We start from the raw sequence: 23,992 nt of genomic DNA, 5'->3' as shown, positions 1-23,992 counted from the left end.
AATTTCATTTTTCTGCATGTGGCTGTCCAGTTTTCCCAGCACCATTTATTGAAGAGGCTGTCTTTTTTCCATTGGACATTCTTTCCTGCTTTGTCGAAGATTAGTTGACCGTAGAGTTGAGGGTCTATTTCTGGGCTCTCTATTCTGTTCCATTGATCTGTGTGTCTGTATTTGTGCCAGTACCATGCTGTCTTGATGATGACAGCATTGTAATAGAGCTTGAAGTCCGGAATTGTGATGCCACCAACTTTGGCTTTCTTTTTCAATATCCCTTTGGCTATTCGAGGTCTTTTCTGGTTCCATATAAATTTTAGCATTATTTGTTCCATTTCTTTGAAAAAGATGGATGGTACTTTGATAGGAATTGCATTAAATGTGTAGATTGCTTTAGGTAGCATAGACATTTTCACAATATTTATTCTTCCAATCCAGGAGCATGGAACATTTTTCCATTTCTTTGTGTCTTCCTCAATTTCTTTCATGAGTACTTTATAGTTTTCTGAGTACAGATTCTGTGCCTCTTTGGTTAGGTTTATTCCTAGGTATCTTATGGTTTTGGGTGCAATTGTAAATGGGATTGACTCCTTAATTTCTCTTTCTTCTGTCTTGCTGTTGGTGTAGAGAAATGCAACTGATTTCTGTGCCTTGATTTTATATCCTGACACTTTACTGAATTCCTGTATAAGTTCCAGCAGTTTTGGAGTGGAGTCTTTTGGGTTTTCCACATATAGTATCATATCATCTGCGAAGAGTGATAATTTGACTTCTTCTTTGCCGATTTGGATGCCTTTAATTTCCTTTTGTTGTCTGATTGCTGAGGCTAGGACCTCTAGTACTATGTTGAATAGCAGTGGTGATAATGGACATCCCTGCCATGTTCCTGACCTTAGAGGAAAAGCTTTCTGTTTTTCTCCATTGAGAATGATATTTGCTTTGGTTTTTCGTAGATGGCTTTGATGCTATTGAGGTATGTGCCCTCTATCCCTACACTTTGAAGAGTTTTGATCAGGAAGGGATGCTGTACTTTGTCAAATGCTTTTTCAACATCTATTGAGAGTATCATGTGGTTCTTGTTCTTTCTTTTATTGATGTGTTGTATCACATTGACTGATTTGCGGATGTTGAACCAACCTTTCAGCCCTGGAATAAATCCCACTTGGTCGTGGTGAATAATCCTTTTAATGTACTGTTGAATCCTATTGGCTAGTATTTTGTTGAGTATTTTCGCATCTGTGTTCATCAAGGATATTGGTCTATAGCTCTCTTTTTGGATGGGATCCTTGTCTGGTTTTGGGATCAAGGTGATGCTGGCCTCATAAAATGAGTTTGGAAGTTTTCCTTCCATTTCTATTTTTTGGAACAGTTTCAGGAGAATAGGAATTAGTTCTTCTTTAAGTGTTTGGTAGAATTCCCCCCCCCGGGAAGCCGTCTGGCCCTGGGTTTTTGTTTGTTTGGAGATTTTTAATGACTGTTTCAATCTCCTTACTGGTTATGGGTCTGTTCAGGCTTTCTACTTCTTCCTGGTTCAGTTGTGGTAGTTTATATGTTTCTAGGAAGGCATCCATTTTTTCCAGATTGTCAAATTTGTTGGCGTAGAGTTGCTCATAGTATGTTCTTATAATAGTTTGTATTTCTTTGGTGTTAGTTGTGATCTCTCCTCTTTCATTCATGATTTTATTTATTTGGGTCCTTTCTCTTTTCTTATTGATAAGTCTGGCCAGGGGTTTATCAATTTTATTAATTCTTTCAAAGAACCAGCTCCTAGTTTCGTTGATTTGCTCTATTGTCTTTTTGGTTTCTATTTCATTGATTTCTGCTCTGATCTTTATGATTTCTCTTCTCCTGCTTGGCTTAGGGTCTCTTTCTTGTTCTTTCTCCAGCTCCTTTAGGTGTAGGGTTAGGTTGTGTACCTGAGACCTTTCTTGTTTCTTGAGAAAGGCTTGTACCGCTATATATTTTCCTCTCAGGACTGCCTTTGTTGTGTCCCACAGATTTTGAACCGTTGTATTTCATTATCATTTGTTTCCATGATTTTTTTCAATTCTTCTTTAATTTCCCGGTTGACCCATTCATTCTTTAGAAGGATGCTGTTTAGTCTCCATGTATTTGGGTTCTTTTCAAACTTCCTTTTGTGGTTGAGTTCTAGCTTTAGAGCATTGTGGTCTGAAAATATGCAGGGAATGATCCCAATCTTTTGATACCGATTGAATCCTGTTTTAGGACTGAGGATGTGATCTATTCTGGAGAATGTTCCATGTGCACTAGAGAAGAATGTGTATTCTGTTGCTTTGGGATGAAAAGTTCTGAATATATCTGTGATGTCCATCTGGTCCAGTGTGTCGTTTAAGGCCTTTATTTCCTTGCTGATCTTTTGCTTGGATGATCTGTCCATTTCAGTGAGGGGAGTGTTAAAGTCCCCTCTTATTATTGGTTTATTGTTGATGTGTTTCTTTGATTTTGTTATTAATTGGTTTATATAGTTGGCCTCTCCCACGTTGGGGGCATAGATATTTTAAATTGTTAGATCTTGTTGGGCAGACCCTTTGAGTATGATATAGTGTCCTTCCTCATCTCTTATTATAGTCTTTGGCTGAAAATCTAATTGATCTGATATAAGGATTGCCACTCCTGCTTTCTTCTGATGTCCATTAGCATGGTAAATTCTTTTCCACCCCCTCACTTTAAATCTGGAGCTGTCTTTGGGCTTAAAATGAGTTTCTTGGAGGCAACATATAGATCGGTTCTGTTTTTTTATCCATTCTGATACCCTGTATCTTTTGACAGGGGCATTTATCGCATTAGCATTCAGGGTAACTATTGAGAGATATGAATTTAGTGCCATTGTATTGCCTGTAAGGTGACTGTTACTGTATATGGTCTCTGTTCCTTTCTGATCTACCACTTGTAGGCTCTCTCTTTGCTTAGAGGACCCCTTTCAAGATTTCCTGTAGAGCTGGTTTGGTGTTTGCAAATTCTTTCAGTTTTTGTTTGTCCTGGAAGCTTTTAATCTCTCCTTCTATTTTCAATGATAGCCTAGCTGGATATATTATTCTTGGCTGCATGTTTTTCTCGTTTAGTGCTCTGAAAATATCATGCCAGCTCTTTCTGGCCTGCCAGGTCTCTGTGGATAAGTCAGCTGCCAATCTAATATTTTTACCATTGTATGTTACAGACTTCTTTTCCCAGGCTGCTTTCAGGATTTTCTTTTTGTCACTGAGACTTGTAAATTTTACTTTTAGGTGATGGTGTGTGGGCCTATTCTTATTGATTTTGAGGGGCGTTGTCTGAACCTCCTGAATTTTGATGCTCTTTCCCTTTGCCATATTGGGGAAATTCTCCCCAATAATTCTCTCCAGTATACCTTCTGCTCCCCTCTCTCTTTCTTCTTCTTCTGGAATCCCAATTATTCTAATGTTGTTTTGTCTTATGGTGTCACTTATCTCTCAGATTCTCCCCTCGTGGTCCAGTAGCTGTTTGTCCCTCTTTTGCTCAGCTTCTTTATTCTCTGTCATTTGGTCTTCTATATCACTAATTCTTTCTTCTGCCTCACTTATCCTAGCAGTGAGAGCCTCCATTTTTGATTGCACCTCATTAATAGCTTTTTTCATTTCAACTTGGTTAGATTTTAGTTCTTTTATTTCTCCAGAAAGGGCTTTTATATCTCTCGAGAGGGTTTCTCTAATAACTTCCATGCCTTTTTCGAGCCCAGCTAGAACCTTGAGAATTGTATTTCTGAACTCTAGATCTGACATATTACCAATGTCTGTATTGATTAGGTCCCTAGCCTTCGGTACTGCCTCTTGTTCTTTTTTTTGTGTTGAATTTTTCCGTCTTGTCATTTTGTCCAGATAAGAGTATATGAAGGAGCAAGTAAAATACTAAAAGGGTGGCAACAACCCCAGGAAAATATGCTTTAACCAAATTAGAAGAGATCCCAAATCGTGAGGGGGGAGAAAGGGGATAAAAAGAGGTTCAAAAAGGAAGAAAGAAAAAAAAAAAGAAAAAAGAAAAAAAAAAGAATTTAAAAAAAAACAAATAAGAAAAATATAAAAAAGAAAAAATATATATATATTGGATAAACTAGTTAAAAATGTTAAAAAAGAAAAAGGTAAAAGTTAAAAAAAAATTTTACCAGAAGGCGAGAAAAAAAAACAAAAAATGAAAAAGAAAAAAATCAAATTAACTGCAAGACTAAAAAAAATCACAGGGAAAAAGCCATGAGTTCCGTGCTTTGCTTTCTCCTCCTCTGGAATTCTGCTGCTCTCCTTGGTATTGAAACCACACTCCTTGGGAGGTGAACTTGGTCTAGGCTGGATTTCTTGTTGATCTTCTGAGGGAGGGGCCTGTTGTAGTGATTCTCAAGTGTCTTTGCCCCAGGCGGAATTGCATTGCCCTTAACACGGGCAGGGGTGAGTAATCCGCTCCGGTTTGCTTTCAGGAGCTTTTGTTCCCTGAGCGCTTTCTGTAGAGTTCTGGAGGACGGGACTACAAATGGTGGCCTTCTGGTCTCAGGCCTGGAGGAGCCGAGAGCCCAGGGCCCCACTCCTCAGTGCGCCCTCAGAGAACAGTGCCAGTTACTCCTGTCTGCCTGACCTCAGGCCGCGCTCCGAGCGCACCAAGCCTGCGACTGTTTCAAGGTAACACCGAGCTGCGAGCTTACTGTCCGCTCTGTCTCTGTAGCCGGCTTTTCCAGTCCAATACCCGCAAGCTCTGCGACACTCAGACACCCCCGATCCTTCTGTGACCCTGCGGGACCTGAGGCCACGCTGACCCCTCGTGGGCTTCGCTCTGGTTTAGCCTCGAGCGATGTCCCTCAGCGGAACAGACTTTTAAAAGTCCTGATTTTGTGCGCCGTCGCTCTGCCGCTTGCTGGGAGCCGGCCCCTCCCCCTGGGGTCTATCTTCCCGTCGCTTTGGATTCACTTCTCCGCCGGTCCTACCTTTCAAAAAGTGGTCGTTTTTCTGTTTCCAGAATTGCTGTTCTTCTTCTCTTCGATCTGCCGATGGATTTTCAGGTGTTTGCAATCTTTAGATAAGCTATCTAGCTGATCTCCGACTAGCTGAAGTAGTCTCAGCCTGCTACTTCTCTGCCCTCCTGACTCCTCCTCTAAAGAGGTCATTTCTAAGCTATTTATCAAACCTCCGACAGGCACCAGTAGGAGGCTTGAGCCCATAGGACCGTTCCTATAAACAGTCCCCGCTCAGCTTGTGATACAAGCTTCAATTACACAGGCAGTCCTTGGAGGACAAGAGAATCTGGGTAAACATAAACAGACGTTACAGCAGATTCTTTCTCTTTGTAATATCACCGTGAAGTCAAAGGAAATGTCTGCCTAGAGAAATCTAGATGATTTTAAAGTACAACCCCTGACACAGACTCTGCTTCCAGCCAACTTTATTTAAATGTAGGGAACTCTGTGAAGATCATCCTTTCACTATAAACACTGGTTAGTCCAGTGTCCACAGGGAATCCTATTCTCTTCGTTGCTGGATGCTGTTTTATTCGAAGTCTCGTTATTTATATGTTTTATTTATATGTCATTATTTATATGTTAATATGTTCCTTATTTATGAACATGCCTGGATGCAGATGCTCTCTTTCCCTCCAAATAGCCCTCAAAGGGTCTCAGCTACCAGTGCAATAGCCCATCTAAAGGCTTTTTAGGAAAAGCTCTGACTATATTACTTGCTATAATTTGTGTACAATAACACATGTTGCTGCTAAACAGTTTGTACTATTCCCTTGAACATGCATGCAGCCATAAGCCAGAGGGGCAGACCAGGTGGTAGGGGGTGGGGGTGTAGATACTTAGGTGGCACTAAGGAAGAAAACCCCAATTTTCAAGACTTGCTTTCTGAAAGAAGATTACAGTTAGGGTTTCTCTTCCCTAACCCTCCAAGATGCATCCAAATTCCTGGCCACTGAGTTGCTACACTCTTGTGCTTTTGCTCACATAAAGAGAATTTACAGGCTTGCCTCCTTACAACCTGACATAAATACTTCCTTGAACAACTCGAGAATCTTACATCATGGTACATCAAAATGATACTCTTTTTTTTTCGAATAGATCTGACTACCCTGGAATAGAATTATCCAAAACATAATAGGAAATTTAGCTATTTTTAAAAAATAGAGCAGTTTCCTGCTACATCAACCCCATCCACACAACCAGGCAGAAGAAGAATGCTGCTGGTGGGCCAACTTGCACATCTGCAGTATACAGAAAGAGCAGCTGCTCACTGCCCCGACCCTCTGGCTTCTGGCGCGTGGGCTAGAGTTAGCACAGAGCCTCTGCAGAGAACAAAAAGCTTCAGGAAACCAAAGGTTTTTTCACTCGAGGGGGACACTGTGCCAACAAGGAGAGAGACACACGGGACAGATGTTAGCAGCGTCACCCTGCTTAAGAACACTGGTTTCTGAGAGAGCCCTTGCTGGTCTTGGAGCAGCACAGTGTGATGAGGCTTGCCTAAGTGGGGACAAGAAGGGACCCTCTTCCACCAGGTGACCTGGAGTTTTGTGGTGGTGGTTAGTGCATTCGTATGGCATAGCTAAATAAAATTACTTGGCTTATTTCATTGCTTTGTAAAGTCACCCCCTATATACAATCCTGAAAATCCACGGACTGCCAGTACCAAATGTAAAAGGCTCCAACCCAATAAGAAACATGGCAGTTAGCGATCCTGAGATAAATGAAAACAAAGGGGTCACCCCAACATCACTCACTGTGGAGGAGAAGCCCTCGGTTCTGTCCAGTTCCATCCGAAAGAGGACCTTGCCCATGAGCACTGTCCTTCAGGCACCAGACAGCGAACAAGGGCTTCTCTTGGCTTTGGCACTCTGCTCCCGGGAAGTGTTTCTGGTCGGTGGAGGCAGTGAGTGAGTGAGTGGGCCAAAGTGCATCAGCAGGCCATAGACGGTCCAAAGAAATAATCTTCAATCCTACCCAGGCCAGGACCCAGAGACGGAAGAGCAGGCCTGCTGGCGGTCATGGGCCTTCACAAAGCACAGCAGCAGGGCCCCCTCCCCTCAGCACCTCCCTCAACCTAAGGCCCAGCAGAGGGGGAGTTCTTTGGGAGAGAAGGGGAGCTGGCACAGGTGAGGGGCGTGCTGCTCTCACCACACCTCACAATGTGTCAGGGGCACAAGATGATCCCACCTAGGAAGTGAATGGCACTATTTTAACAGTACAACATCTTGGGAAAGTCCAAGAGGCTTACCCCTAACTTAAATCGTGAACATGGAAGCCACACCAGTTTGCAGATATGTTCTCCTCTACAAAATCTACACAGATAGTTCAGTTGTCAAGCACCACAGAAAAACTGAACTTCAGCTACTTAGGATAGTGCATGTACTAAGGTTCTAAAAGCCTACATCTAGAGTAAGGAATCACTCATAGTCATCTTCATGAAACATGTTTACCTCAGAGTTTTTCTGGTGAGATCTGAGAATTAAACATGGAACCAAATGACACCTTCTAACATGTAACCAAGCTGCACGGACACATACAGGTTTACGAAAAGTCCCGAAAGAACTATATTTAGCCTTTCAGATCCTGTACAGGGCCGGCGGCTCACCCTAAATGTCCCATCAAGGACAAGAGCAGCAACTTAGTTCAATTTCAGAACGATTATGGGCAGAAATTAATAGGATAAAATGGAGGCCCTTTTCACAAAGTTTAAGATTTAGAGTATAAGGGAAGACCAAAAAAACAGAACTCCTATGAAACCAAAATAATTCCCCATTAGTCTTGTACTCCATGAAACCCTGAGATGAACTGTCGTGATCACGTGCCTAGACTTGGATTTCGTTTTGCCAGGACACTTCAGTAGGCTTCGAACTGGCTCATCATCAGCTTCCTGCTGTATTCGTAGGCCAGAAAGAGTGCCCTATTGGCAGGGAACACTCGGATCATTGTGGGTTTCAGTCCAGAATATGAGGCCGTTATTCCTAGAAGACAAGAAGTGATCAAAGACTGAGACGCCCCTTCTCAGAGAGACCCTGTGAAGCCGCAGAGCCCAGGGCTGGACACCGACAGATCCAGACAACACACTGAATGCCGACAAGGGACGGAAGGGCTTCTGTCCAGGTGTCCCTGGACGAACGGGAAGGATGGAGGCTCACGGCAACGAGGCCAGGCATCCAGTGTTCCAGCAAATCTTGGCGACGCTCAGGTACCACACGTGAATCCCCGGCTCGCTCCTGGTACATGGACCGGTCAGCACGAGGCCCCACCTGGGCAGAGAGAAGCAGCCCCAGAACACAGGAGGGCAGCAGCCTCACAGAGTCACTCGGGAGGACAAGGACCGCAAGACACCGGGCCAAAAGCACAGTCCTGTGTCCACAGCTGGCACTGCCCAGACTGTTATGAAGATCCAAGTGGATGAGGGAGGCGTAAGGGCTCTGTGCAACTATGAGGCTTTATGCAACTCTGGAGTATGAACTGAACCGTTTCCACACCCTGTGGCCGCTCTCTCACAAAATCAAGCCCGAGAAGTTCACATCCCGAGGTGGAAGATGTAGAGCGGATGCTGAAAGGACAGGTCTCTACTCACCAGAGGCACGACCCGGGCGTTATACAAACATCTCCTAGAAAATCTTGATACTCCTACGTTAACTCTCAAAATTCAGAGCCAATCACCTTCAGGAAGTCTGAGCATTAGGGACTTGCAGCACGTTCTTTTAAATCCTTTAGTGGTTCTGTTAGAGATCCTTTTCTGATACTATCTATACTCTATAGAACAAGGGGTGCTGACTTCCAAGCATTTGTCCCCTTAGGCACAATCTGGAGTTTTAAAGTTCCCTCCGGGCTATTTAGAACAAAGAATCCTGGCCCAGAAGTGAGGAACAAGGACATCAAACATTCTTGAGAATGGAAGCAAGCTAAGGCAGGGGCACTAGATAAAGGACAGGGGACAGGGGAAGAGAACAACTACACACACGTGATCGACCTCCATGAGGGTTACGGCGAAATACCCGGTCTAGACATACCCACTCCATTTCTGCAATGAGCAGACTCACCTTCATTTTTCACAATGCTTATAAAGGTTCCGATAAATCCTGCCTGTTTTCCAGACATGGAAAGAACTTGAATTCTGGATTTGACACAATCCACTGGGTAAACAGCAAGCCAGAGGCAGATCCCACCAACTCCACCGCTTAACATCAAAGGGACAGGGCCTGGAGGAGGAAAGCCGCCAACAGCATTTTTGTCTCAAGGACAGCATTTCCAGAGGTCAAGGTGGTAGTGGGTGCAGGTAGATGCAAATAAAAATGCTGATACTTGGGGCACCCGTGGCTCAGTCAGTAAGGCATCTGCCTTCAGCTCAGGTCCTGATCTCAGGGATTAAGCCCCTTTGGGCTCCCTGCTCAGGGGACAGAAGGTCCCATGTGGCACTCTGGGTCTGCCCCTCATCACAGGACCATATCAGTGCTGGTCACTGTGGCGCTGTGTCCCTCCTGTCCTGCCCTCCGTGGGACTGGCCCACACAGAACCAGCAGGCCCCAACAATATGGCAACCCACCACCCACCCCATGGGAATGAGAACAGTGGCCACTGAAACACAGGTCATGTTTTTTCCAACCCTCTCAGTCTGCAGTATTTCATTATGTTAATGCCCCACAGCCCTGATTCTTCCTTTACCACGAAAGCCAAAGTTGTCTTATTAAACATGATAGTTAAGCCTGGGAGCTTGCCTAACCCCAGAATAAGTCCAAAACACTTATTCTGTGATGTGTTTGAGAAGAAACAAGTAATCATTCATGCAAGTGAATCATTGACGTGATTGCGACAAGCAGGTACACAGGACAAGCTAGAAAGAATGACACTTTTCAGTCCTCTGGAAACACACTCAAGATTTATTACCAAGTTTTATGCTTATTGTAACAACTTTACAGGTGATTTACCCCTTTATTGAAGAGTTCCCAGAGGAAAGTAATTTCTATATTCTCCCCTAAAATGTTACTCCAGTAATGAAGTCGGATGCGCAGCTTCATCCTCGTGGCGAGGACATGAGTGCACCCAGAGGAAGGTGCCAAGGTCCTTTCCAAGCCTCCAGAAACCTCCGTGCCTAGCAGACCCCCACAGCCTCTGCAACAAGCAGGCCACTGTGGGGCGTGGCCCGGCCCAGCCCAGCCAAATGCTTACCTAGCTCATCCTTCGATCTCCCTGATGCACCAAAGAAGAGGAAATAGCCGGGCACCTCTCGGAGTAAGGTGCTGGAGAGGCCGTGGTAGAAGCGCAAGGGGCCGTCCTTCCTGAGGACGCTCTTCACCACGGACCAGACTGTGCAGCAGGGAGACAGGGAGCTGTGCTTAGGGCCAGGGAAATGGGGGGACTGGGGGGCGAGGCTGGCACTCCCACCCCAGTGGCAGGCCTGGCTCAACCCTGGGCAGGCAGGGAATGGCTAATTCTAGAAACTCAGGGGCCCAAATTCTGAAAATGAGGCTTCTGCAGGGAGGAAATCTCAGAGAAGCACAGATCCTATTATTTTAGGAGAACTGTTCTCACCTGAACTATCCAACAGCTAGGAAATATCATTAAAGTGTGTATTCATAGAGACCTGTGTGTGGCCACTATGCCTCTGGCCAAGACTTCAGCAGACTACGCCAGAACCCCGTCTCAAATGGAACCATGTTCACATTTCCCAAGTGCACCACTCAGGAAAGGAAGCCCTGAGAACACTCCTGGAGAAGGAGTACACTTGACTTCTGGAAAATCAGAAAGACCTCCACTGAGTGTGGACAGAACAAAGGACCTAGACCAGTGCCAACGTGGCAAGGCAGGTTTCTAGAGCTGCTTTTTGCTAGTTGCAAGGCTCACCATTGCAGGCAAGGTCTATTTTATGGTACACAAGAAACAAGGGAAAAGAAGTAGGTGCTACCAAGCCAACACTCCTGCCCAATGACTGTTCTCCCCACAGATGGTCAGGGGAGGTGGTCTTCAGGAATCTGCCCCACAGCTTCCCCCTGTATAAAGGATTCCAGGAGCAGATCGGGACCCTCAGAACGCATACAAATAAAATCCAACCCCCATTTGACAGGCGGAGAAAGAAAAGTCAGGGAAAGCCAGACAAGCTCTGATTTTTATATTGCTTGCATCCTCTTGCCCTCAATAAACAAATTCACTTTTTAGTTCATTGAAAAAAAATGCATTCATACATTCTGGATATTATCCAAGATGTAAAAGAGCCAATACCCACTTTTGTCCAACAATGAATAAGAAAAATTACAATAAGGAGCTGTACAAGCTCAGCAAGAATAAAATGCCCTCGTACTCGCCCACTCCTCTACCTCCTTCTGTGCCTACTCTCCTCTACCTTTCTTTCGAACGGGTGGGTATAGAAGGAATCTGTTCAAGTGCTTACGGTCTTTTCGCTTTGTGTTAGTGCAGTGAAGGAGTAAGGGAGTAGATGTTACTTGAAGGCACGACAACGGAAATTCTTAGAAACTCTACAGGGCAAGAAGCACTGAGGATTTAGTTCTTAGAAAGTAAGTAGGCATGAACTTCTCTTTCAGGCTGATCAGAGCCCTGGAGCAGCAGTAATGCAGGATCCTTTCTGTCTAGACCCCTCTTCCTGACGGTGTGCACCATGGCAGGCCTTCTCTGTCAGGAAAACAGCAGCAGAAACCACATCTTTGGTGTGTATTAGGGAACTCCTTTCTCTTCACAGTGTTCTCAGCAGGTGACCTCGCTTAGACCAGTGAAGAATCAAACCACCCGGTAATCAAAAGCATTTCAGAACGCTTCATCAGGCATCACTCATTATCTAGGTCCTTCCTACAACTCAGCTCCCATTCTATAATGGGAATGTAACACAGTGATCCAACTCAATGGGACTGGCCTGCCTTCTGAACCAAGTCTTAACCCCAAGGTACCATATACCCCTGTGTAGGCCAGGAGTATATAGCCATACCTAAAATATTGTCAACTGATACTTAACTTGGTGCAAGATGTCCATTCGCTTAAGTTTTTGGAGCCAACAATTACTTTCCTTAAAACTACCTTAGGAAGGGGTGCCTGGGTGGCTTAGTGGGTTAAAGCCTCTGCCTTCGGCTCAGGTCATGATCCCAGGGTCCTGGGATTGAGCCCCACGTCTGCTTCCCTCTCTGTCTCTGCCTGCCTTTCTGCCTACTTATGCTGTCTGTCAAATAAACAAATAAAATCTTTAAAAAAAAAAAAAAAGAACCTTGGGAAACCAACTGAAGGTTGCTTTAGGAGAGGTGGATTGGGTGGGGTAATTGGTGACGGGCATTAAGAAGCATGCTTGATGTAACTAGCACTGAGTGTTGTATTTAAGTGATGAATCACTAAATCCTACCCTGGAACTAATAATACATTATATGTTAACTAAATTGAATATAAATTAAAAATTTAAATTAAAAAAACCTTAAACTACTCCTAGGGGACATGAGAACAGCTTTCTGGGTTCTGTTCCTGTTCTATCTCTGATTCTGGGCATTGGTTACCATATTGTGTGTTTAGTGACTATTAGAACCCCCACTTATGATTTCTGGGTCTACACCAGATTTCAATAAAAAGTTTCAAAGACTTATGCTTTTGGACCTGTAGGCCAGAAAGAGTAGCTTCAAACTGGTTGTAAAGAATCCCCAGGGTGCAGGATATAGAACTCTGTCAGAAACCCCACCCTCCCTGGGAGGAGACCACTTGTGTAAATGGTCAATTACTCTGATTTTTCCGGTCAGATTTACACACCGAGTCTACCACAGTGACAAAGAGCTTTAGTCAGCCAGATGTCAAGATAAATAAGCAAATGTTGAGATTAATAAAGACAATAAATCACACTGTGTATGACACACACTCATGTAACTAGAATCTGTTTGCAGGACTGAGAGGGAGAGCATTCTTATGGCCGCAGAGTAGCTCCCCAGGGCTCTGAGGAGTGTTCAGAAGCCAGGCTCGCTGTGGGTACACGAGAAGGGTGCGGGGGGTAGGTAAGAGAGTGACCCTGAAATACGGGCTGATCCGCTCACGTGAAACCTGGGAATGGGCACCAAATATCCATCTTGGAACCCAAGTTGGCATTTCTGAAGGCTCAGCTCTCAGACACGGTTTCAAAGCTGTCTGCTGTGTGCCTCCAACACAGCTGGGGACACTGCCTCATGCACTCAATGAGCCAAGAGTGAGAGGAGCTCTCGGCCTCTCCACGTCCCAGGTGAGAAACATCTGCAGACAGTGGTCCGTTGTGGGAGCAGGAGTGGGTCCGGCCTCTGAAAGGTTATTTAGGAAGTCCCCCTCTGACTGGTAGGGGAAAGAGTTCTAAAACCACAGTATTTTGGAGTAGATTAATCTCTTTCTCTGCCACTGAGTTTTAGTAGAATATAAAACTGACAAATACTCAATGCACCAAGGCAACGAGAGACCAAGCGTTTGTGCCCGAACAGCGCTTACTTGTGGCTTCTGGCGATCTTCCCTGACGACTCCATCTCATACATGGTCTGCAGCCGGCACTTGACGAGCTCAGTGGGACAGAGCACCAGGGCCGCAAAGGCAGAGGCGAAGGAACCCGCGGCTGCGTTCTGCAGATCACTGGAAGGAAACCAGCACGGGAGTCCAGGCATTCGTTCATTCAGCACTCCCCACGCAAAGCACTCGGCTGTAAGGGAGAGCAAGGATCAAAGGAGAGGAACCCTTTGCCGAGTGCCCACTGGGAACTCGCACATGCGGTTTCATCTAAGGACCCCAGCCCTGGGAGGCCAACACTGATACCGACACCCCAAATTTCATGTGGAAAAACCGTGCATAGAATACCTAATGTACCTGAAGTCACACCACTACCACGTGGCAATGCTAGGAATTAGACCTGGGTCTGCCTGACTGCAAGATCCAGCTGCTTTTATTAGTCATAGTCATGGCGACGTATCCCACACCCCTAAGGCTCTATGCAGAAGCCGTAATCCCCCAAGGTGACGTATTCGGAGGGGGCCCCTGGGAGGTGCTTAGGTTTAGTGAGGTCGTGAGGGTAGAACCCCCCATGATGCAATCAGTGTCCTTATAAGAGGCCACCGCTCTCTCTATCCACCCTTTGAGGACACAGCAAGAAGGTGTCCCTCTTTAATCCAGGAAATAGGCCCTCACCAGACACCCAATCAACCAGCACCATGATCTTGGGCTTTCCAGTTTTCAAAACTGTGAGAAACAAATGTTTGTTTAAGCCATCCAGTTGACGGTATTTTGTTACAGCAGCCACACTAAGACACAGTGATATATAAAACAAACAAACAAAAAACCCAAAAACAAACAACAACAAAAAAAAGAGGGAGTAAAAAAATTACCCAAACTCCCACCACCCCAAAGACACACCATCACGATACTTCGGCGTATCTGCCACTAAGCTTCATAAAGCGAGGTTCTGGGGCCATCCCTGCATGCCCCAAATCCAACCTGGAACAACCCCATGTACAAAGTTACTGTTGCAGATGAAAGCCCAGAATAAATCTTTAACCAAAAAGCTGCTCCTTGCAAAGAAGAGTTCCCAGTTCCGCTGACGACCTCCTGACCTCAGCCACAGAGGGCAGCAGGAGCGAGGACGGGGGAGGAGGGGGTGAAGGAGGGTCAGCAAGCTCGAGGGCTGGAGGGAAAATGGCTACACAGGGAACCTAAACGGAGAAGCAAATGCACGGAACACAAGCATTCATTTCACCACAGGAGGGTCTGGTACCACCAGCCACAGTCACCAGCAGGGCTGTGAAAGCGAGGTCCCATCAGAGTTCAAAAATACGGGGAAAAGTCTGAGACATTAACTGTCAGGAATTCTCTTGAGCGTTCACAAGGGTCAGAAAATAAGATCCCTTCCAGCCCCGGAGTGTTCGGTCACAAGCGCTCTGCTGGCACCCGGGACTGGGCAGGAAGAGTGAGCTGCTCACAGGACGACTGGCTCCCTGACTCTCACCTGTCAAGCCAGCAGCCTGCGTCACCTAACCACCAGGACGCCACACCCCCGTGAGGCGACCCCCTTCCTGGCTTCGGAGATCCCCTCCCAAGCTTTCCCCAAACCGTGAGCAAAAGCCTAACAGACCGAGCACATGCGACTGTCCGGACGTTAAACAGTCACACAAACGGAGGTCAGACAGGAAGAGAAAATCAAGGGCCGCCTCCAATCTCAGCCCCAACCTTCTGGTCCCCAGTGACCTGGCATCGGGGCCATGGGCAGACGGAGGGCGGGGCCTAAGCCTGTCTGCTTCCAGAAGAGTTGGTGGGGAGCGAGGCTTTCTTCCAGGAGGGAGACCCTGCTTGTGTTCCAGACTTGCTTCTCGTTTCAGAGAATCGGGTATGAGGCCATTACCCAGCGACATGCAACTCTGCTGGTGCTCAGCTTCTAGCGAATGGAAACTGTCCAACATGGTTCACATGTACTCGGCGGACTGTCAAGACCAAAGCTTCAGGTGGCTTCTGCAGTCTTTCAGCCAGCCTGCAGATCCAGGCTTCGTTTCCCTCGGGCACCCTTCATCAATTTGCTGACCAGCAGCCACAATGGCCAGGTTTCTGGGAACAAAGATGGCATCGATCGGTGTGGAAGCCCTTCAGCCTAAGGTTCGGCGGCCTGAGTAATCACGCTGTTTTGGTGCAACAGCAAGGCCAAAGCACACCTGCAGTGGACTCTGAGTCCTCTCCCCTACCTGGGCGCCCAGTGAGGCGCGGGGGGGCCCCAGGCTGCACCTGCAGGAGAGGCGTTAGACCCAGAACTGAAACCACAGCGGGCAAAGGATGGGATATGGTAAGAATCAGCTGCTTTTCACCCATTCAATGAACATGTACCTGAACCATCCTGCTGTTAGGACTCCATGTGGACAAAGTTCAAAGGAGAACTGAACTCGGGGAGGCATTCAAGCCAAGGACATGCAAATATTTACGGTATCATTGCTGAAATTCACGGCAGGCTCTTCCAAGCAGTGCTTTCCTTTCATTGCCTCTACTGACCAGGTCTTCCTCTAGACCTGACCCCTACCACAGTCCAGAGCCCCGACTCTGGTCTTACGGTAAGAGTACTGGACGGGGACTCGGGAGACACGGCTTTGGGTCCTGTGCTCAGTTTTGAGCTCAAGTAATAGGGTCCTAAGCCAGTATCTGCAAATCGGAGTCCCCAGCTTTAAAACAGAACAGCAGGGGCTCTGCTGCTCTCACAGATCATGAGGAGGGATGAACAAAACAGGACAGGTGTGGGTGCCCCAGCTCCATCAACTCTAAGGTGGCCATTCCCTGCCAGGTAATAAGCAAACACTGTTCGTTCTGTGGGACGAAGACACGGCTCCCTCCTGCCTCACCAGGACCGGAGAGGAGGGTACGGGGTGAGACCACATGAAACAGAATGGCTTCTTGGCTGTAGGACTTCCTCCAGGACCTCATGTGGCTGCTTCCTACCTCCATCTTCTCCTTAAGGCATCCTCCTCTGGGAATGTCAGAGGGGACCTAAACTTCCCGTCTTGTCCCAGAGAAGGTTTCCCCCTCTAGCAGAAAGAGTGACAGTCGCTACAGTGTTCTTTCTGTCAGTCTCTAGCATGAGATCCCACACTCTCCTGGTTTCTCGTCTGCTTATTTCTTTACTTCCTCCTCCTCTTCATGACCCCTTCTGTGCGGAAGGTCCTGGAATCCATGTGCAGCACTTTTCAGATGCTATCTCCCTGGGTGATTCCACCCAGTCCCAAGCTTTTAAAAAACACTTTCCATCCATGAAGACAAAACTCCTGCAAACAAAAGGGCACGTCTTTGAGATCACTAGGCGTCTCCAAAGAACACTTCTGCACAGAAGGGGCCTACAGTCGGGTGGGACCGGAGTTGCAAATGGGTTTCCAGTTCCTACCGAAACAACCCATACGGCTATCTGCCCAACCATGAACCTGATACAATTTTCAATGATTTAAAATAAATCAACGTTCAAAAAAGAGAGGGCTACACATGCCAGTGGTTCCTGAATCCTCTATGGTCTCTGTGTAAATAAATTTGCAAGGGAGGACGCAGCACAAGCTGAAGTCTGATGTTTGGGAAGACTTGGCCAGACAAAGAGTCAGTCCATCCGCATCTTCACAGATGCTTCCAGCTCCTCCTAAATTTCCAAGTTGCTCTCCAGCCTGTCTGGCTCAGGCAGCTTCTTCCAGTCCTCTGCACTGTGATGAAGGGGAACCCAAAGCTCGGCTCACAAGTTGCACCTGTGGCTCCCGTCTAGCCCTGGTGCCCACAAGAGAAGCAGTACCACCAGGGCATCTGAAAAGCATCTTCCTGAAGAACACCAGCACGTAAGGGCACCTCCTTATTCAGGGTGCATTACTGACCAGCCTTCTGCAAGTTTTACATGACAACTTCACAATCAGAAACAAAGTGGTTATTTTAGAAAAGGAAACACTCTTCCCATAAGGTATCATAAAAGTTTATGTTTATCAACAATGGTGTCTTTCCTAAACAAAGGAAGAATGTGTTAGTGCCCACAACCCACCTCAGCCTGGCCTGCTTCTCCAATCAAACCACTTTCCACACCACCTGTTGGCAGAAGCCGTAGCACATGAAGAGGACCGAGCTCTCGGCGATGTTGGCGATCAGCGCTGGGCTGGTCCCCTTGTAGAAGCTGCGGAAGCCCACTTGGTAGTAGGTCTTCAGGCAGCAGTCGGTGAAGCCCCGGTACAGGTCAGGGAACATCTTCATCTTCACTTTCAAGGTGTCAGAGGGCTGCCTGGTCAGTACACATGCTGTGCCCCCTAAAAGCAGGACAGAAGTCTCCTCCAGCACCCGTCTTCTCTTTTGGAATGCAGCCGCAAGCACCCACAGGAATTTAGAGAGAGATAAGCACCCTACCCCAGGGCTTTCACTCCAACCTCTCTTCCCACCCCTCACCGGCAACGAAACCTCCAAGCCCAGTTCAGTTAACAACAAAGGGTCCCCACTGTGCCCGGCACCCAGCTCCAGCTCTGAAGGAACCCACCCTCGGTGGAAGAGACAGACACGTGTTCAACAGTCAAGACCGCAGGGTGCACGGGGGTGGTGTGTGTTCGGAGGGGTGAGCAATGGGGTCAGATGGACTTGGTCCCGAAGGCCGGCTCTGCTGTGAGAGTCTGGACAAGCGATATTAACTTCAGAGCCTTGGCTCCCCATCCAGTTTGCACGAGGATTACATAAAAATGGACGAGAAGGCTGAAGATAACAGCTGCTGCGGGAACGGCTCATGAAGAACAGTCCCTCTGCTGCGTGCAGTCGTAGCAAGGGAGGGAGAAGTCCGGCAGGAAGGACTCACCCCTCTCTGCCTAATCCCCCGCAGCACAGATGACTATCAGAAAAACAGGGAAAGAGGCAACAGAGAAAGATGACAGAGAGTCTGGCTAATCCCTAAAGAGCTAAAATTGGACCACACGGAAAATCTTCATCTGGATTCTACCAACTAATGATTCGTATTCGAAGGGAGAATGCACTGAATCCTACCGTGCTTAGCATCAATCATGTATTTTTACGCTTTTATACTGTAAGAGTTTAGAAAACAGCAAAATCTAAATTGATGTAGAGGACCTCAATAAAAAAGTCTGAAGGTAAGGAAAAGAATGAACTCTAGCCACGCCACCCTGTCTTAAGCCCGGACCCTGGCCTAGGTCAGCATTTGGAAAATGCCACTCGTTAATGCTTCTACCTTTCCTGGGCCTCAGAGATCCCTGCATCTCAGATGTCCACTGTTTGTGTCAGGAAACCTAACTATTGGATTAGGTATGTATGTATGTATGTATGTATGTATGTATGTATGTATAAGAGATTGTATTTATTTATTTGACAGAGAGAGATTACAAGTAGGCAGAGAGGCAGGCAGAGAGAAAGAGGGAGAAGCAGGTTCCCCGCTGAGCAGAGAGCCGGATGCGTGACTCGATCCCAGGACCCTGGGAGGTAACAGACTCCCATGACCTGAGCCAAAAGCAGAGGCTTAACCCACTGAGCCACTCAGGGACCCCTGGATTAGGTTTTTAAAGCATCATCAAAATTGAAGAGAAGGCGGGGTCCCTGGATGGCTCAGTCAGTCAAGTATCAGACTCTTGATTTGGGCTCAGGTCCTGTTCTTTGGGTTGTGAGACTGAGCCCCGCGTTGGGCTCAGTGCTCCGCATGGGGTCTGCTTATCCTTCCCCCTCTGCTCCTGCCCCCACCTCAAGACCTTTTTTTAAAAAAAAGGAAGAGAAGGGGCACCTGGGTGGCTCAGTGGGTTAAAGCCTCTGCCTTCGGCTCAGGTCATGATCCCAGGGTCCTTGGATCAAGCCCCACATCGGGCTCTTTGCTCAGCAGGGAGCCTGCTTTCTTCTCTCTCTCTGCCTGCCTCTCTGCCTACTTGTGATCTCTGTCAAATAAATAAATAAAATCTTTAAAAAAAATGGAAGAGAAGGCTTACATAAATATTTTATGTAATTTTGTGCGATTTCATAACTGACATTACATTGTTACTCTGACTGAATTGTGCAAAGTAGAGACAGGAGAGGGGCTGTTTTGAATAACTCCCACAAATTACTGGCAGATAAACATGTTCAAGGAGCCTGAAAACTGTGAGCTCTTCTTTTAAGCAATTGCAAGTATATCTGTACTACAATTATAGTTATTCTCTCTCAGGTACTTCTAGGAATAAAATAGGACCCTAATTATATAAAAATAATTATTCCAAAAGAAGAGGTGAATGTCAGCATTTTTAAAGAGGGTACAAAATTTAGGTGACCAAGACGCAGATAAAGTGAATAAACCACTTCATTCAGAGCACTGCAATTTTAACTGGAACCTTTCCATAGTTTAACTCAATCATCTTCAACAGTTTGGACATCACAGGCTGCTAATACAAGGACTTGTTGCATATCTGTAACAGTTACATTTCCAACAGTGAGAAGGTAGGAGGCTAGTGCATGCTCAAATACTAACTACAATTCCCTCCGCTCATCTATGGAGGTAACAGACTCCCATGTAATTTACCACAAACGATACTGTCCAGGCCCCCCTTAAGTGGGTGATGACGATTCGGAACACCAGCACCAGCCACTGAGACCTAGCAGGTCCTCAGATACCCATCAGGTATCCCAGAAGCTATGAATAACTTAGAGGAGTATTTCTCCACTTGCTCAAAGCATAGACCTCTGATCATCTCATTCTCCTTGACTGAAAAATAGAAATAGTTCTGCATTCTTTCATAGATGTCCCAAAAGGCCCTGCAGGAGAGGGGCTCAGACCATGGTGCACTCTATACTTTACCAGGGCCAGTGGTGTGGGTTTTCTATGCTTAAAATAGTTGAGTCAGCAAATAACAAGGTGGTAAGGAAATCTAACCTGGCAGGGATGGTGTCGGTGGTGAAAATGGGGATGACCAAGCAGCAGACCCTTCACCAGAAGGTCCAGGACCACCTTGTCCACCCATGCAAAAATGGAGAACCTCAAACCCAATGGAGGCACTTGATAAATGTTCTGTTTAATTGCAACGAAAAGAATAGAAGACTTAGGAATAAACTTAACCAAGGAGGTAAAATACCTGTTCTCTGCAACTTATACAGCAATGAGAAAGAGATTGAAGACAGCACAAATGGAACATTGTACCATGATTATGAATTGAAAGAAAAAACATTGTTAAAATGTCCATGTTACCCAAAGCAAATCAATGGATTCAATGCAATCCCTACCAAAATACCACCAGCATTTCTCAAAGAACCAGACAAATAATCCTAAAATTTGTATGGAAGCACAAATATTCTTGAGTAACCAAAGCAATCTCGAGAAAGAACAACAAAGATGGAGGTATTGCAATCCCAGATTTCTAGATATACTACAAAGCCCTTGGTGCGTGTGCATGTGCGTGTGCATGTGTGTGTGTGTGTGTGTGTGTGTGTGTGTGTGTATCCTCAGGCTGGATCCCTTGTCGAGGCACTGAGACATGGCTGTGCTGAAGACCAAATACTGCTCTGCAGATAACTTCCTTGTAGTTGAAGACTCTCACTGGATGATATGTATAGATAGATGTATATAGATACATGTAGATATTTTTAAGATTTTTTAGTTTGGGAGAGTTAAACGGGCTTGAAAAAACAAAAATTACTCTTCAGCAAAATAAAATACTTCTGTTTTGAATACATAACAATGTCTCATGTACAGTCAGAAATTGCTAGACTTGGCATGCCTGGTTAGCTGTCAGAAGAGCATGCAACTCTGGATCTTAGGGTTGTGAGTTTGAGCCCTACATTGGGTAAAAAGATTACTTAAAAGTAAGATCTTGAGAGAAAGAAAGGAAGGAAGGAAGGAAGGAAGGAAGGAATTACTAGACTTCCACAAAGAAATAGGAAAATATCACCATGGGAAAGAATTTGGTTTACAGAAGCTGACCGGATGATGGATCAGGTATTAGACTGAAAATGCAGAGACACATCAGTAGTTATCATGAGGAAGTTTAAAGGCTTGATGGAAAACCTGGAATTAGTGGTTGAAAAGGTAAGACAATTTCTTAAAAATGACCTGAAAGAGGGGTGCCTGGGTGACTTGGCTAAGCATCTGCCTTCATCTCAGGTCATGACCTCAGGGTCCTGGGATCCAATCCCACATCAGACTCCCTGCTCAGCAGAGAGCCTGCTTCTCCCTCTCTCTCTCTGCCCCTCTTGCTTCTCTCCCCACTGTTTGCACTCACACTTGTGATCATTCTCTTTTTCAAGTAAATAACTTAAAATCCTTTTTAAAATATGACCTCAAAGAAATTTTAGAATGAAAAATCCAAAGAATTCTATTACCAAAAATGAGTAGTAACAAATAAAAGATATAGTCACATAAAAAACAGGATTAAGAAAAATAGAAGAAGCAAACTCTAAAATAGTTGAAGATACTGAAAATTTGATTTTTAGAAGAAAAGAACTAACTAGCAAATTAGATGAAGCTAAAGCATACAAGACAAACTAAGGTAAGGAATTGTCCCATGATGGATCACAAAAACACAAAGTCATGGGAAGTGGGGAATATGCCATAAGCAATACAGTTGTTGGACGCAGAGACAGAGCATCCTACAGAAGTAACAGGAGAGAAGAGAGACATTGCAGAGGATGAACTGGTCAAAGCAAAGATGGGAAAAATATCCCTCTCAGTTTAAAGAATAAAGCAAATATTCTATAAACCTCCAGAGAAGATGAAGGAGCAAGACTTGCATTGGCAGCAGACTTTTCATCAGCAACACTGAATATTAGTAAGCAATGGAGTTAATGTCTTCAACATTCTAAGGGAAAGTGATTTTAAATTTAAATTCTATATTCAAGTTAAATGAGCATTTAGGCCTTAAGGGTGGTGAAGGACCTTTTCAGATATGTAAAGACTCATCAAATTTACCAGCCAGAAATCATTTATGAAAGAATTACTGAAAGATACACTCCCACAAAATGAAAAAAGGAATGAGGAAGATACAAATTCAAGAAAAAGTAGATAAAACTAGTAAACTCAAAGCACGGAACTGGGGACGAAACTGGTGATGGCTTGAGCTATTTGTTAAAGAGGTAAAGGTTGCTGAGCCAGAGGAGGTGAAGAACTTAGAGACTCAGGAGGAAGTGTCTTCAGAGTGGAAGGAAAAACAAACCCTCGACAGGAAGACGGCTCAGATTTAGAAGAGGATGGAGGCAGGAGGCTTGAAGTCGCAGAAGAAGGGAGAAGAGGTGGCTTTGGAATAATGTGAGGAAAGGATTCCATCTTCCAATGCCATACTGTGGTAAATATGAAGCATGGAGTTGAGGAAATGACCAAAGATGCCTTGGAGATTATTGTAACTAAAGAAGTAGAAGATTCTGAGCCAGAGGAGGAAGAATGTTCAGGGTAGGAAATGGAAGTAGTTTTATTGTGGGACGAAGGAGAGGACCCTGAAGTAGAACATGTAAAGACTTGCCTTCCAGATTGAGATAAGAGAGGTCTCCAATGGACTTAAAGAAATTGCCTAAAATTATTTGGCTTGGGACTCAGATAAAAATTGGTGAAACCTTGGATGGAACAAAAACCCCAGAAAAAAGAGGAAACAGATATGCTCATAAATCAAGGAATTGGGACGGTCTGTCTAACCTTGTGTTTGACCTCTCCCTCAAAGTCACTAGAGATAAGTTCTGGTAAGCAGAATAGGCATTTATGTACAAATTTGAGTACTCCCATCAGGAATCACCATAGTTTGAAGGAAAACAGACACAAAACTCTGCCAACAAAGGTGCCAACACCTAATGAAACAGATAATATAAGAGAAGAAAATTTTAGAAATGGAATTAATAACTTCAAAGAAATAAAAGAGGAGATTAGAAATATTAAAAATTATTATCCAGATGTCTTGGAAATAAAGAACTCCATAGATGCTCTGAATAGCTGAAAAGACCTACTTGAAGAGACAAGTAATGATCTAGAAGATCGACTTGAAGAACGTTCTAAGGTTACAATGCAAAGGGCCAAAGAGATAATAAAGAAAGATTCAGATATAGAGGTGAGATCCAGAAGCTCCAACATCCATTTGACAGGAATTCCAGAAAAAGATAATAAAGGGAATGGAGCAGAGGAAATAATTAAGAATGGAAGAAAACTTCCCAGAGCTAAAGAAAGATTCAAGTCTTTTTTTCTAAGATTTTATTTATTTATGAGAGAGAGAGAGAATGCATCAGAGGGGGGAGGGTCAGAGGGAGAAGCAGACCACGCTCTGAGCAGGGATCTGGATGTGGGACTGGATCCCAGGACTCCAGGATCATGACTTGAGAGCCAAAGGCAGTTGCTTAACCAACTGATCCACCCAGGTGCCCAGAAAAATTCAAGTCTTGAGACTGTCAGTGCTTACCAAGTACTCAGTAAGATTGATGAATAGAGACTCCTAGGAATCTGGGAATTCCAAGGATAAAAAAAAAATCATAAAGTCTTCCAGAAAGAGCAGTATGAACCTACAAAGGAACAAGAATCAGACTGACAGCAGACTTACTGGACACTCTGGATCCTAGAAGTAAATGGGGCAGTAACATAAAATTTCCAGAGGAAAACGTTTAAACCTAGAA

General features: G+C 45.2%; 3 protein-coding genes across 6 annotated transcripts in view; all 3 read right to left on the bottom strand.

Annotated features, from left to right (window-relative positions):
* The window catches only part of LOC116574089 (phosphatidylinositol 3,4,5-trisphosphate 3-phosphatase TPTE2-like), a 772,466-nt gene that overhangs the window by 91,839 nt on the left and 656,635 nt on the right, over window positions 1-23,992 (bottom strand).
* The window catches only part of LOC116574410 (mitochondrial substrate carrier family protein S-like), a 169,435-nt gene that overhangs the window by 4,897 nt on the left and 140,546 nt on the right, over window positions 1-23,992 (bottom strand). The gene's annotated exons all lie outside the window — the stretch shown is intronic.
* On the bottom strand, window positions 6,376-17,735 carry LOC116574415 (mitochondrial ornithine transporter 1-like). 4 transcript variants are annotated; one of them, XM_032315169.1, is made up of 5 exons: window positions 17,448-17,735; window positions 13,409-13,546; window positions 10,145-10,287; window positions 9,019-9,177; window positions 6,376-7,947 (listed from the first exon to the last, which is right to left on the bottom strand). In XM_032315169.1, exons 2-5 carry the CDS (start codon window positions 13,450-13,452, stop codon window positions 7,823-7,825), a joined length of 471 nt encoding a protein of 156 aa, XP_032171060.1. In that variant the 5' UTR covers window positions 13,453-13,546; window positions 17,448-17,735; the 3' UTR covers window positions 6,376-7,822. The 4 variants fall into 4 exon arrangements, with proteins under 4 accessions (XP_032171060.1, XP_032171062.1, XP_032171061.1 ...); XM_032315171.1 differs by lacking the exon at window positions 17,448-17,735 and adding an exon at window positions 15,374-15,504; XM_032315170.1 differs by lacking the exon at window positions 17,448-17,735 and adding an exon at window positions 14,321-14,781.

Source organism: Mustela erminea, chromosome 15 (assembly GCF_009829155.1).
Source record: "Mustela erminea isolate mMusErm1 chromosome 15, mMusErm1.Pri, whole genome shotgun sequence".
In the NCBI taxonomy this organism is placed as follows: Eukaryota; Metazoa; Chordata; class Mammalia; order Carnivora; family Mustelidae; genus Mustela; species Mustela erminea.
The sequence above is the reverse complement of the archived record's forward strand: the minus strand, read 5'-3'. Positions and strand labels throughout refer to the sequence as shown.

Excerpts from the sequence above, each read along its gene's own strand:
- LOC116574415 (XM_032315169.1), bottom strand. The coding sequence starts at position 13,452 with ATGTATGAGATGGAGTCGTCAGGGAAGATCGCCAGAAGCCACAA. Across the intron at positions 10,288-13,408 it reads AAGATCGCCAGAAGCCACAA|CACAGTCTGGTCCGTGGTGA; the intron begins GTAAGCGCTGTT and ends GTCTCCCTGCTG. Across the intron at positions 9,178-10,144 it reads GAGATCGAAGGATGAGCTAG|GCCCTGTCCCTTTGATGTTA; the intron begins GTAAGCATTTGG and ends TTCCTCCTCCAG.